Source organism: Microcaecilia unicolor, chromosome 1 (assembly GCF_901765095.1).
Source record: "Microcaecilia unicolor chromosome 1, aMicUni1.1, whole genome shotgun sequence".
NCBI lineage: Eukaryota > Metazoa > Chordata > Amphibia > Gymnophiona > Siphonopidae > Microcaecilia > Microcaecilia unicolor.
Window position 1 is genome coordinate 96,326,605 of NC_044031.1, and position 15,275 is coordinate 96,341,879.

Sequence of the window (15,275 nt, forward strand, 5' to 3'; positions counted from 1 at the left end):
TGATTAAAAAGTGAGGTGAAGGAAGCTATTAGCGCTAAAAGAAAATCCTTCAGAAAATGGAAGAAGGAACCGACTGAAAATAATAAGAAACAGCATAAGGAATGTCAAGTGTCATGTCAAATGCAAAGTGCTGATGAGGGACTTTGGGGAAAAAAAGATTGATTTGGAGGTAAAAACACGTAGTAAAACTTTTTTTTAGGTATATTAAAAGCAGGAAGCTGGCAAAAGAATCGGTTGGACCGCTAGATGACCAAGGGGTAAAAGGGGCGATCGGGGAAGACAAAGCCGTAGCGGAGAGATTAAATGAATTCTTTGCTTCGGTCTTCACTGAGGAAGATTTGGGAGAGATACCGGTGCCAGAAATGGTATTCAAAGCTGACGAGTTGGAGAAACTGAATGAAATCTCTTTAGACCTAGAGGATGTAATGGGGCAATTTGACAAATTGAAGAGTAGCAAATCTCCTGGACCGGATGGTTATTCATCGTAGAGTACTGATAAAACTGAAAAATTAACTTGCGGAACTATTGTTAGTAATATGTAATTTATCCTTAAAATAGAGTGTGGTACTGGAACATTGGAGGGTGGCCAATGTTAACGCCAATTTGTTTTTTTTGTTTTAAATGGTTCCAGGGGAGATCCATGAAATTTATAGACCAGTGAGTCTTACTCTTACGTCGGTGCTGGGCAAAATTATAGAGACTATTATAAAGAACAAAATTACAGAGTGTATTCAAAAACATGGATTAGTGAGATAAAGCCAAAATGGATTTAGTGAAGGGAAATCTTGCCACATCAAATCTACTACATTTCTTTGAAGGGGTGAACAAACGTGGATAAAGGTGAGCCGTTTGATATTGTGTAATATCTGAATTTTCAGAAGGCGTTTGACAAAGTACCTCATGAAAGACTCCAGAGGAAATTGGAGAGTTATGGGATAGAAGGTACTGTCCTATTGTGGATAGAAAACAAAGAATAGGGTTAAATGGTCAGTGTTGTCAGTGGAGAAGGGTAGTTAGTGGTGTTCCCAAGGGGTCTGTGCTGCGACCGCTGCTTTTTAACATATTTATAAATGACCTAGAGATGGGGGTAACTAGTGAAGTAACTAAATTTGCTGACGACACAAAGTTATTCAAAGCAGTTAAATTGCGGGAGGATTGTGAAAATTTACACGAGGACCTTATGAAAGTGGGAGACTGGACGTCTAAATGACAGATGACATTTAATGTGAGCAAGGGCAAAGTGATGTATGTGGGATAGAGGAATTATAGCTATGTCATGCAAGGTTCCATGTTAGGAATCACCGACCAAGAAAGGGATCTAGGTGTCATCATCTGATGATACGTTGAAACCTTCTGCTCAGTGTGTTGCGGCAGCTAAGGAAGCAAATAGAATGTTAGGTATTATTAGGAAAGGAATGGAAAACAAAAATGAGGATGTTATAATGCCTTTGTATCGCTCCATGGTGCGACCGTACTTCAAATATTCTGTTCAATTCTGGTCGCCACATCTCAAAAAAGATATAGTGGAATTAGAAAAGGTGCATAGAAGGGTGACAAAAATGATAAAGGGGTTGGGACATCTTCACTATGAGGAAAGGCTAAATCGGCTGGGGCTATTCATCTTGGAGAAAAGACAGCTGAGAGGAGATATGATAGAGGTCTATAAAATAATGTGTGGAGTGAAACAGGTAGACGTGAATTGCTTGTTTACTCTTTCCAAAAATACTAGGACTAGGGGGCATGTGATGAAGCTACAAAGTAGTAAATTTAAAACGAATCGGAGAAAATTTTGCTTCACTCAACGTGCAATTCAATTCTGGAATTCATTGCCAGAAAATGTGGTAAAGGTGGTTAGCTTAGCAGAGTTTTAAAAAGGTTTGGATGGCTTCCTAAAGGAAAAGTCCATAGACCAAATTGAACTTGGGGAAAATATTTCTGGGTTAAGCAGCATAAAATGTTTTGTACCTTTTTTTGGGGATCTTGCCAGGTACTTGTAACCTGGAGTGGCCACTGTTGGAAACGGGATGCTGGGCTTGATGGACCTTTGGTCTGTCCCAGTATGGCAATACTTATGAACTCAGCCTTCTCTGAAGGCTTATGAGGTTGAACCCATTCCACCATGGGAAGAAGGATGGGGATTCTATTCCAGGTCCTTTTTTGTGCAGAAAAAAACAGGTGGGATGCATCCCATTCTAGATCTAAGGACCCTGAACAGATTCCTGGTGAAAGAAAAGTTCAGGATGGTTTCCCTGGGCACCCTTCTTTCTCCCCATGGTTCAGGAAAATGATTTACTATGCTCTCTGGACTTAAAGGATGCATATGCTACTCTGGCTCTATGATTTTGGCTGGGAACACATCACTACCACGTGTTGCCTTTTGGCTTCGTGTTAGCTTCCAGGGTTTTCACCAAATGTCTAGTGGTAGTTGCAGCATCACTACGCAGACTAGAGTCCAACTCCAAATCTGGATGATTGGTTGGTGAAGAGCACCTCGGGGGACGGTTCTCAGGAGTCCATGTGGAGTACTATTCGGGTGCTAGAGCTACTGGGGTTCATTTTAAACTACTCCAAGTCCCACCTTCGCCCTTCCCAAGAATTGGACTTTATAGGAGCCCTACTCGACACACAGGCAGTTCGAGCTTACCTTCTGGGGTCAAGAGTGGACACTCGTCGCTCTGGCGTCTTAGGTTCGAGCCTCTCAGCATGTCACTGCTCAGCAAATGTTGAGTCTGTTGGGCCACATGGCTTCCACAGTTTGCGACTCTCATGACATGCTTCCACATGAGATTTGCTCAGTGGACCCTAGCTTCTCATTGGTATCAAGCCACTGTCATCTGAGTGTCCCCAGAGCTTGTTCGCGGACTTCACTGTTGTACTTTTTGATCCAGTTTGATTCTGGAACTTCCATTCCAAATGCCTCATCCGCAAAAAGTGCTGACGATGGATGCATCCCTTCTGGGTTGGGGAGCTCGTGTCCTCCCAGGAAACCAATCTCCTGGAGCTCTGGACGATCTGGAATGTCTTTCCAATTTGTGCTCATTCAAAAAGACAACCAGGTTGCTAAGTATTACACCAACAAGTAGGGGATACCAGATCATGCCCTTTGTCAGGAGTATGTCCAGATGTAGCATTGGGCTTCCCATCACGGCAAGTACCTACGAACCACTTATCTGGCAGGCAAAAACAGTCTGGCCGATAGACTGAGCAGGATTATGTAACCGCTCGAGTGGTCTCTCAGCACGACTTGTCTGCTAGATCTTCTGACCGTGGGGCACCCCCTTGGTGGATCTCTTTGCCACTCAAATCAATTACAAAGTCCCTCAGGTCTGTTCCAGGCTTCAGGCCCATGGCAGTCTAGTGTCATATGCCTTCCTTCTCCATTGGGGGACAGTTGTCTGCTGTATGCGTATCCTCCCATACCTCTTGTTGGGAAGAATTTGCTGAAATTCAAGCAAGACCGAGGAACCATGATTCTGATAGTGCCTTATTGGCCTCGTCCGATCTGATTCCCTTTTCTGAACTGTGGAGATTGGAGTTTTTTCTGACCCTTATCACACAGAATGAGTGATCTCATCTGCATCCCAAACTTCAGTCTCTGGCCCTCACAGCCTGGATGTTGAGAACCTAGAATTTGCTTCCTTGGGTCTTCCAGAGTGTCTCTCCTGGGTCTTGCTGGCTTCCAGGAAAGATTCCACTGAGAGGTGTTATTTTTTCAACTGGCGGAGGTTTGCCATCTGGTGTGAGAGCAAGGCCCTAGATCTCCTTGTTTGCCCTACACAGTCTCTGCTTGAATACCTTCTACACTTGTGCAAATCTGGTCTTAAGACCAACTCTGTAAAGGTTCACCTCAGTGCAATTAGTTCCGTTCTCACCCAGTTGATGAAAGCTTCTTTCGAGCCACTGGATTCCTGCCATCTGAACTGCTTGTCCTGGAAGGTCATTTTCTTGGTGGTTGTTACTTCATCTCGTAGAGTCGGTGAGCTGCAGGCCTTAGTAGTGGATGCACCGTATACTAAGTTCCATCACAACAGAGTAGTCCTCTGTAAACATCCTAAGTTCCTGCCAAAGGTGTTGTCAGAGTTCTTTCTGAACCATTCCAATTGTCTTGCCAACATTCTTTCCCTGACCTCATGTCCATCCTGGTGAGAGTTCCTGGCACACCTTAGATTGCAAGAGAGCATTGTCCTACTACATGGAGTGGACTAGGCCCCACAGACAGTCCGCCAAGCTTTTTATTTCTTTTGATCTGAACAGGATGGGAGTCGCTATTGGGGAAACGCACCATCTGTAATTAACTGGCAGATTTCATTTCCTTCACTTATGCCTAGGCTGGGCTGACACTAGAGGGTCATGTCACGGCTCATAATGTCAGGGCATTGGCTGTATCGATAGCCACTTGTGGTCAGCCTCTATTGAAGAAATTTGCAAGGCAGTGATATGGTTTTCAGTCCACACATTCACATCTCACAACTTCTTGGAGCAAGATACCCAACACGACAGTCGGTTCGGGCAAATGTTGCAGAATCTGTTTGGAGTCTAGAATCCAACTCCACCCCTCCTAGGCTCATTTTATTCTTTTTCAGGCTGCACTCAGTTTGTATATAGTTTCAGGCTAATCTGAGCAATGTCCTCACCATTGCGAGGCCCAATTCACCAGCGTTTGTTTTTGGTGAGCCTGGATACTAGGGATTCCCCACTTGTGAGAATAAATAGGCCTGCTTGTCCTCGGAGAAAGCAAATATACTTACCTGTAGCAGGTATTCTCCGAGGACAGCAGGCCTTATATTCTTACAATTCCTCCCATCTCCCCTTGGAGTTGTCTCCTTATTTTTACTTTTTTGCTGTAGGATATAACGGAGGAGACTGCACTCTCGCGGCGGGTGGGAAGGCACTCACGTATACGTGGTGGAGAGTGTCTTGCACTCTAGAAAGCTCTACTTAATGCTAGTCATAACTCCCAGGCAAGGCGACGCAGGTCGGCGTCACCCACTTATGAGAATATAAGGCCCGATGTCCTCGGAGAGTACCTGCTACAGGTAAGTATGTTTGCTATCTCTTGTTCAGCAGCTCTCCCTTCTCCACCCTGCCTCGTGGCACTTCGAAACTGTCTTCTTGCTGCACTTTTCCCTTCTCCCTCAGTGCCATTCAGCAGCTCTCCTTTCTGCACTTCTCCTTCCTCCTCCGCCTCCTCCCCCCCAATGGGTCCAAACACCTGTTTACACAGGGGCTGTATGCAGCAGAGGAAAGGTTCCAGGGATGGCTGCAGTGTGTGTTGATCACTGTTGCAGCAAGGGGATAGGTTTAAAGCGCTGCAAGGCATGGGAAGAAGTGTTTGGACCCATGGGGGAGGGTTATTAGGAGAGCTGCTGACTCACACTGGGGGAGGAGAGAGGGAGAAATGGTGCAGCAAGTGGTGAAAGAAAAGGAAACAACTGAAAATGACAAAAAAAAATTTCAGGCAGCAGCCATGGCCTGCAAACCTGAGGCACCGGGTCTGAATTTTTAGTCGACCTGACACCTGGGGTTTATCAAGCCCTGCTCTTCACAGTGCTGCATGCATAGAAGATAAATTCATAAATAAAGTACGAGAACAGTTTGCATGGCATGCTTTCAGCTCTGTCCTTGACATGCCCATCTCTCGTGATTAGGAAAAAAAAAATGCCAAAAACAAATCTTAACACACCATGTTCATGAATCGTGTGAGGAAAATTAGAAGTATAATTTAAATATACACTTTCCAATTATAACAAATCACTGGAATTTGAGCAATTTAAAAGCCACTGTACTGTTACACCCTGGTGAAATAACATAAAGGGGGAAGGTGGCTAGGAATTGTCATTGCATATATTGTAACAACTGTTAACATGATTTGTGACTCATTCTAATAGGATTATTCATTATCATTTTTTTAAATTTTGACTATAAGATCTGACTTCAATATTTGCTATCTAATAACTAATGGAAAATTACAAAACAATTCAATATATCTGTTGAATCATAAAATCTTAATATTGCAATAATTATTTTTTTAATTGTGACATAGCACTTTTTATTCAGTGCCCAAGGTCAGAATACTTATAGATGAAGTGGTTTGAAGCATGAGCTTCATGGATTTTAGCTTTTCTTTTTTTCCTCTTTCCAGGAATGGAACATTTATTTCCTTGTCATCAAGCAGATGAAGCCATTACGTATGGGTTTTGTCCATCAACCAGCAGGGGAGATAGAGAGCACTCAAACTTTCACAGTGCCCTCTTGGCCAGCTAGCTCCACTGCCTCTTCAGTATTCTCTATCTCCCCTAGCAGGGTGGCTGCAGCTTGTTCGAGCTCCAGAAAAATCTGCCGGGAGGTGGTTCCTGGCTTGCCAGTTGTTAACCGGGGTGTTGGAGGCTATAGCAGCTTCACTTTAAAGGCACATAGGTTAGCCCTTTCCCTGCCTTACCCATACCTCTGTGGATGTGGACATATTGCCTTGCTTTCCCTGTCCTTACCCACCAACAGTGGATGTAGGCATATAGGTTCGCCCTTTCCCTGTCTTTCCCACTCATCTGAGCCTCCGGAGTCTTCAATACCTCTGCTTTCCTCACAGCCTTAAAAAAAAAACAAAAAAAAAAAAAACGGAGGGTTTTGACCTGATTTTCAGCAGGATCGTAGTTGTACACTAGATCCTTTGAGGTAAGAGTGTTTTCCAACTCCTCCGGGGTGGGCCCGCGATCGGGGCGATTTTGGCGCGAAACCGCCATTTTGGATTTTACCGCCGTTTTTCGGCGATGGCTGCGGACAATGTAAAGCGCTGTTCCACTTGTGGCAAGCGCAAATCAGCAGCAGGGCTCTGTAAATCGTGCTGTACTGGCGTAGGAGCCGGCCCGAGCATGGCGAGCGATGTTTCTTCCCGCTCTGAGCTGGCAGCGGGCGCCATTTTGCTTACACCACATGGCGCGGCCTCCGTGGACACGGAGAGACCTGAGCCGGGTGGGGCACCTCGAGATGAGGTCATTTCAGGAGTGGCTAGCACCGGACAGGATTTGGGTGCCCAGGGTGAGATTTTCTCCCCGGATTTTGTGCTTTTGCTGCATAAAGCATACATGATGAAAAGAGCCCTTCCTCAAGGGTCGCCTGAGGCCCCTCTGATTGCCCCCCCGATGGATTCTGGCCTGGGGACTGCCCAGTGAGGTTTTTTTTTTTCCCCCGGATGCTTGGCCTAAAGATAAGCGCAGAAGGGTTAATTTCCCTTCAGATTGCGGTGCACCTTTTTCCCCCCCGTGGTCGGGGTGTGAGGATTCGGAGAACTCTGAGACTGTTCTTGGTCTGAGGAACCAGAGTCGGGTGCGGATTTACCACAGGATCTGGATGATCCCTCCGCGGTGAGGATTTTCCACCGTGATGAGCTGCCAGTGCTTATTTCAGATCCCCTGCAGGCCCTCTCGATTGAAGATCCTGACAGTGGCATGGCCTCCTCGGGTAATCCCAGGATGGCTAGTACCAAGAAAGCTGCTCTGGCCTTCCCTTTGCATGACTCCATCCTAGAGCTTGTTTCGGCTCAGTGGGCTGACCCCGAGGGACCTTTGAGAGTTTCCAGGGCTATGGGGCAGTTATACCCTCTGCGTGAGGGACATATGGCTCGTTTTCAAATGCCTACAGTGGATGCCCTAGTCACTGCGGTGACAAAGAGAACTACCCTCCCTGTTGAAGGAGGTGTTGCCCTGAAGGATGTTCAAGACCGTAGGCTGGAAACAGCATTGAAACGGTCCTTTGAAATTGCAGGTCTCACTGTTCGGGCGTCTGCATGCAGCTGTTATGCTGCTAGAGCCTGCCTAGCTTGGCTGCAACAGGCAGTGGCTCAGCCCGGAGATGGAGCGGAGCCCTTCTTGGATGTGGCTCCGCGGATGGAGGTGGCCTTGTCCTTTCTGGCTGATGCCCTTTATGACCTTGTCAGAGCTTCGGCTAAACAAATGGCAGTAGCAGTGGCGGCTCGCCGTCGTCTGTGGCTACGACACTGGGCAGCGGACATGGCCTCTAAGCAAAGGTTGGTGAAGTTGCCTTTTCAAGGACTTCTCCTATTTGGTGAGGAGTTGGAGAAAATTGTGAAAGGCCTGGGTGATCCAAAACCCCAGCGCTTGCCTGAAGATAGGCAGAGGCCTTCCTCTAAGGGCCAGGCGGTCCACTCCTCGTACAGACCTCACTTCCGTGAAGCTAGAAGGTACCGCCCGGGGTGTTCTGCTGGGTTCACTTCACGTGCCCGTGGTCAGCAGAGGAACTCCTTTCGCTCGGACAAGCGTTCCGCAGCCGGTGGCTCAAGACCAGGAGTTCAGGGGCGACCCTCTCAATGATGGTGCGCCGGCCCTCTCCTCGATGCCTGTCATCGGAGGACGGCTTTCCCTCTTTGTCGAGGAGTGGGCCAAGATTTTCCTCAGATCAGTGGGTTTTGGACCTGATCAGAGATGGATACAGAATAGAATTCAACGCCCCAGTAAGAGACGTGTTTGTGGAGTCCCGATGCGGTTCTGCCGTCAAACGGGCGGCGGTGGAGGAGACTTTACAAGGTCTGATTCAGTTAGGGGCAGTGACCCCGGTGCCTCCCGCCGAGCAAGGCTGCGGCCGATACTCCATCTACTTTGTGGTGCCGCGAAAAGGTGGGTCCTTTCGCCCTATTCTGGACTTAAAAGAAGTGAACAAATCCCTGAGAGTGCGGCATTTCCACATGGAATCCCTGCGCTCCGTCATTGCGGCGGTACAGCCAGGAGAGTTTCTCACGTCTCTAGACCTGAAAGAAGCTTACTTGCACATACCGATTTGGCCCCCGCACCAGAAGTTTCTGAGGTTTGCGGTGTTGGGAAAACATTTCCAGTTCAGGGCCTTGCCTTTTGGCCTCGCCACAGCTCCCCGAACCTTTTCGAAGGTAATGGTGGTAGTAGCTGCTTTTCTCAGGCGAGAAGGTATCAGGGTTCACCCGTACCTAGACGACTGGCTCATCAGAGCAGACTCTGCAACAGAGAGCTTACAAGCTACAGCCAGAGTGGTCTCAGTACTGCAATCTCTAGGCTGGGTCGTCAATATGGCCAAAAGTCACCTGACCCCTTCACAATCTCTAGAATGTTTGGGGGCCAGGTTCGACACAGTCTCAGGCTATGTATTCCTACCCAAGCTAAGGCGGTGCAAGCTTCAGAATCAGGTCCGTCTGCTCCTGAGGATGCCCCGCCCGCGAGCTTGGGACATTGTCCAGCTGCTGGGATCGATGACAGCCACGATGGAAGTGGTACCCTGGGCGAGAGCACACCTGAGACCTCTACAGTATTCCCTTCTCCGGAGATGGTCTCCTATTTCTCAGGATTACCAATGCAGACTTACTTGGCTCCCTGCGGCCCGACTCAGCATGGAGTGGTGGCTCTCGGACAGCATGCTGCGGCGAGGAATGCCGCTGACGCTCTCCGTTTGGTGCCTAGTGGTAACGGATGCCAGCCTGAAGGGCTGGGGCGCACATTGCAAGGGGAAGCATGCCCAGGGTCTATGGACACCCGAGGAGTCGGAGTGGTCCATCAACCGCCTAGAGTTGAAAGCGGTGTTTCAGGCGCTTCTGGCCTTTCAAGTGACCCTGGAAGGATTGGCTGTCAGAGTGATGTCGGACAACACGACAACGGTGGCCTATATAAATCGACAAGGCGGAACAAGGTGCAGAGCACTAGCCGCGCAGGCCGAATGGATTTGCCACTGGGCCGAGCTGCATCTTCAGTGTCTGTCGGCAGCTCATATTGCAGGTCAGAGCAATGTGCAGGCCGATTATCTGAGCAGGCATCAGATCGATCCAGCAGAATGGAATCTGGCAGACGAAGTATTCCTGCAGATCTGTGCCAAATGGGGCAAGCCCGTGATGGATCTAATGGCGACAAGTGCCAATACCAAAGTCCCGTGCTTCTTCAGCAGATGGAGAGATCCTCGCTTGGCGGGGTTGGATGCCTTGGCTCAACCCTGGCCTCCGGGTCTACTTTATGTGTTTCCCCCATGGCCCTTGATAGGGCACCTGCTCTTGCGGATTCGGCTGCACCCAGGAGAAGTGGTCCTCATGGCCCCGGATTGGCCAAGGAGACCTTGGTATGCAGACCTCCGACAGATGCTCCTGGAGGCTCCTCTGCCGTTACCTCTGGTACCGAACCTGTTGACTCAGGGACCGGTAGCCATGGAGGACGCCGGCTGCTTTGGTCTTACGGCATGGCTATTGAGAGGGCGCAATTGAGGGATAAAGGTTATTCCAATAAAGTTATTTCCACTCTCCTGCAAGCGGTCCACTTCTGTGGCTTATGCCAGGATTTGGTGCCTGTTTGAGTCTTGGTGTGCTTCCAGAGCCATTGCTCCAATGCGGGCTCCTGTCTCGCCGATTCTGGACTTTTTGCAGGAAGGTGTACAAAAAGGCTTGGCCTATAATTCCCTGCGGGTGCAGGTGGCAGCGTTGGCCTCCCTTCGTGGTAAGGTGGAAGGCGTGTCTTTGGCTGCGCACCCAGATGTGGCACGGTTTCTTAGAGGAGTGCTTCGGCTCCGACCTCCAGTGCGAGCACCCTGTCCAGCTTGGAACCTGGGGCTAGTTTTGAAAACCCTGCAGGCATCTCCTTTTGAGCCGCTTCGGCGAGCATCGGAGAAAGATTTGACACTGAAGGCCGTTTTTCTGGTGGCCATTACCTCGGCGAGACGGGTGTCAGAGCTCCAGGCGCTGTCCTGTAGAGACCCATTTCTGCAATTTTCAGAGTCCGGAATCATGGTTCGGACCGTGCCTTCCTTTATGCCTAAGGTGGTTTCAGCTTTTCACCTAAACCAGCCTATTTTCTTGCCCTCTTTTTCAGAGGAAGAGTTTCCAGAATCTTTTGGGCAGCTGCACCTTTTGGATGTGCGCAGGACTCTGCTGCAGTATCTGCGAGTTACTAACTCTTTCAGGACTTCTGATCATCTGTTTGTTTTGCTATCCGGTTCTCGCAGAGGGTCTCCAGCGTCTAAAGCCACTATTGCCCGCTGGCTCAAAGAAACTATCTTTTCAGCTTATCTGCTGGCCGGCAGGGTTCCGCCTGTAGCCTTTAAGGCGCATTCTACTAGAGCGATTTCTTCCTCTTGGGCTGAAACTGGAGCACTCTCTTCAAGAGATATGCAGTGCAGCAACATGGGCTTCTAAGCTCTCCTTTGCCCGACATTACAGGCTGGATGTGGCTGCCAGGAGGGATGCGCGTTTTGGAGCACAAGTGCTAGCGCGTGGTGTGGCTTGTTCCCACCCTATCTAGGGATTGCTTTGTTACATCCCATACGTAATGGCTTCATCTGCTTGATGACAAGGAAGGGAAAATTAGGTTCTTACCTTGGTAATTTTCTTTCCTTTAGTCATAGCAGATGAAGCCATGAGCCCTCCCTGTATGATTGTCTGTATGCTGTGAATCTGTTTTTCAGGTTCTGTTCTAATTTCCTGAAGTTCCTTCCTTGGGAGAAAGTTGGAAAACAATCTTCAGGATTCATGTTCAGCTTAAATTTAGGAGGATGTGTTCATTCCCTCCAGCATGTTTTTTTTGGAGGATGTATTGATTCTCTCCAGGAGGCGCATGTGTTCCCCTCCAGTTCTATAAATAGGAGGATGAGTTCATTCCCTCCAGTGTGTTGGGAGGATGTGTGATTCCCTCCAGGAGGCGCGTGTGTTCCCCTCCACTTATACAATAAGGAGGATGAGTTTATTCCCTCCAGGAGGATGTGCATTCCCTCCTTTATGAGTTCATGCCCTTGTGATGGGCCATCGTTCGCTGTGAGGAAAGCTCTTGTGATTCCCATTGCGGTTTGCCATACTGCTTTGGAAGCTTCAAATACTGAAGAGGCAGTGGAGCTAGCTGCTGGCCAAGAGGGCACTGTGAAAGTTTGAGTGCTCTCTATCTCCCCTGCTGGTTGATGGACATAACCCATACGTAATGGCTTCATCTGCTATGACTAAAGGAAAGAAAATTACCAAGGTAAGAACCTAATTTTCCCTTAACCCTACCCTCTGTTTTCTGTCTAATTATCAGTTCCTAATCTTTAATAGAGCATTGCTTCCTATCCCATGACTTTTTAGTTTCTCAGGAGCTTCTCATAAGGAACTTAGTCAAAAGCTTTCTGAAAATCTAACTACTCTACATCAACTGGCTCATCTTTATCCACATGCTTATTCACGTCTTTAAAGAAGTGATGCAAATTTGGTGAGGCAAGACTTCCCTCAGCTGAATCTGTGCTGGCTCTGTCCCATTAAACCATGTTTGTCTGTCCCATAATTTTATTCTTTATAATTTGCACTATTTTGCCCGACACTGAAATCAGGCTTACCAGTCTGTAATTTCCCAGATCACCCCTAGAACCCTGTTTAAAAATCGGCATTACATTGACACACTCCAATCTTCAGATACTATAGATGATTTTAATAGGTTAAAAATCACTAAAAGCAGATCATCAATTTCAGGTGGTTCTTAGTACCCTAGGGTGCATACCATCCGGTCCAGGTGATTTACCATTCTTCTTAATTTGTTGATTTAGCTCAGTAAGTCTTCCAGGTTTACTAAGATTTCTTTCAGTTCCTCCATATCACCACTGTTGAAAACATTTCTGGTACAGATAGATCTAATATCTTCTGTAAAGATCGAAGCAAAGAATTAATTTAGTTTCTCTGCTATGGCTTTGCCATCCCTGAGTTGCCCCTTTTGCTCCTTGATGATCTAGCTGTCCCACAGATTCCCTCGCAGGCTTTTTGCTTCTGATATATCTGAAAAGTTACTATGAGTTTGCCTCTGTGGCAAGTTTCTCTTCGTATTCTCTTTTAACCTTCTTATCAGTGCTTTTGCATTTCACTTGCCAGTGCTGATTGATGCTTCTTATTTTCTTCATTTGGATATTTTTTTCCCCATTCTTTGAAGGATGTTCTTTTGGCTCTAATAGCCTCTTTCACTTCACCTTTTAAGCATGCTGGCTGTCATTTGTTCTTCTTTCTACCTTTGTTAATACGTGGAATGCATCTGGTCTGGGCTTCCAAGATGGTATTTTTAAACAGTGTCCACAACTGATTTAAAGTCCTAATCTTTGTGGTCGATCCATTTAGCTTCTTTTAAACTATTTTCCTTATTTTTATCATTGTCACTCTTTTGTAAATTAAAGAATAGCAAAATTGTGGTTGCTTGTAACGTATTTAGTATTTGATCTTCAGGAGCCCAGATCCAGACCCCAAGTCCATAAATGAATCTCAGATTTCATTACTTCCAAAAGAAAAAGATTACCTGGGGGCCAACACTGGCTTATAGAATATAAGTACTTTCAGAGTAATTTGTGGCAGCTCTGGAATTCAGGGTTTGAATATTAAGTAGCATGCTTCTACCAAGGAGTTGCTCATATTTGTTAGATAACAGAACATCTGGAGCAAATGGGCTATGAATAGGGAAGGAAGCTGTTAACTCTGCTAGACCTTTTCCAGCTGCAAGCTTTAAAAGGATTCAGGTGTTAAAAATGAAATTCAAAGCATTTCTGGAAAGGTAGATTTGTGTGGCATTAAGCTGCTTAATTTTGCTTTTCGTAGTTACTTTAATAGTTAAGAAACAAGCCATTTTTCACTCTTTTCCTCTATTTGTTTTGTGTTCAACATTAACGGAAGCTGACTAAGGCACAGGACTGTGCAGTGGAGGCCAGGGGCTGTCCTTATAAGGAAACACTGCTGGTGTGTGTGGAATATCTGTCCAGACCTGCTTTCAACTGAAAGATGCATTTCCTCAGGAATGTTTGTGTGCCAAGCCATTTTAGTCAGTGTGTCAAATGTTTGCTCCACTTATTTATCTTATTCTGCTTGCATCTATAAAGCATACAGTGAAAGGCTTCCCTAAAAAGGCAACCTATTTCAATGGCTGGTCAGTTTTGAAAGCATATAGCAGTCTTGTGCTAAGCAACATAAAGCAACTTTATTGCATTTACTTGCTGAAATGATAGTTTAGATGTTTAAACTGTAACCTGAGGGTTTTTTTTTTTTTTACATATTTGAATGGGTAGACTGAAAATTAAATTCAGGCAGTTACCATTTTAGAGCTGCTGGTGAACCAGAGAAACCATGTCCATAATGTAATTCTCATAGCCTTTAAAATGTACTTTCTTATTCTGAAGGGGGCGTGTCTTGTGTAGATTTCTAGCATTAGTGTATGTTGTATGCTACAGAATTAGAAAGTGAGATGCTTGTTTACTGAAATTCTTTTCTTTATTTGCTGTACTGCTTAGTCCAGAGGTATCTGACTTGTTTATGTGGTTCTCTGGTAGACGGTGAGTGAAGGGTCGGAAACTGCTACTGCTCCAAATCAGCGTGGCTCAATTCACCTCTGAATAGGAGTACCCCGTCTCCCAGACCCTGTTCCTCCCCCCCAGGCCTTATTGTTGGTGTAGTCGGGGCAGGAAGGATCCCCAGTTGCTCCTACCGATATTTTGTCTGCTTTCAATATAGCTGCTGTGATCTTTCAGCAGCAGTCTCATGAGATTGGTGCTAGAGGTCATGGCATCAATTTTGAGAATGGAGCTGATATGAGCAGGAACAGACTATGCCATCAGCAATTGTAAGGTAGGCCTGGGAGGGAGAGAGAAGACTGCTTCTGTTTGGGGAGGGAAGGAGTAAGTGGTGCCTGCTCCTTGTTTGGGGATGGGGGAGCACCTAGGAGATACAGCACAAATTAAAGTTGAAAACACACCAGCATTTTAAGCTGAATCTACCCCCCCCCCCCCCCCCCCAAAGGTATGCTTTGGCTCCAAAACTGAAATTCTGTCCGTCTAGTTCCCAATAGGACAGGTACATGTAATGCCTCCTCGAGGCAGCCTGTAGCAAAATTTTTAAAAATAAAATTTCTGCACTTACCAGGTGTGTGTCTGATGGTTTGGGGGTAATAGGGAAACTAGACTAAACACTTAATTTTGCATAGGAAGTTAAAAACAAATTTTGAACTGATTTGTCATTAATGATTTGAAATTAGTTGGCATTACTGTGTTGATTCATGCAGCTATATTTTGTTTTTCAGATGGATTTTAAACTACTTTTCATAACTAGCTTATTCAGTTGTTCCATTTGGTATGGATCTGCTCAGCAAGGTAAATCACTTTTAAATGTATACATTAAAAAAAAATTACTAAGGGATGTGGGACCTTCCTTCTCTGTTCATGCCAGTTGTGAGAATAATTTTGAAGTTATCAAATTTTTTTTTTTCTTGTACACAGAACAACATCTTTCTGAAAATGTTTTCAGAGAACAGCAGATTGGCTTTTGCTTA

At 46.3% G+C, this 15,275-nt stretch overlaps 1 protein-coding gene across 2 annotated transcripts in view; it reads left to right on the plus strand.

The window, feature by feature from the left end:
- Positions 1–15,275, plus strand: part of ITGB1 (integrin subunit beta 1) — a 122,305-nt gene that overhangs the window by 14,458 nt on the left and 92,572 nt on the right. For both annotated transcript variants that reach the window (XM_030199088.1, XM_030199097.1), the window contains exon 2: positions 15,027–15,096. In XM_030199088.1, coding sequence (XP_030054948.1) covers positions 15,027–15,096 — 70 coding nt within the window. The remainder of the gene's footprint in view (positions 1–15,026; positions 15,097–15,275) is intronic.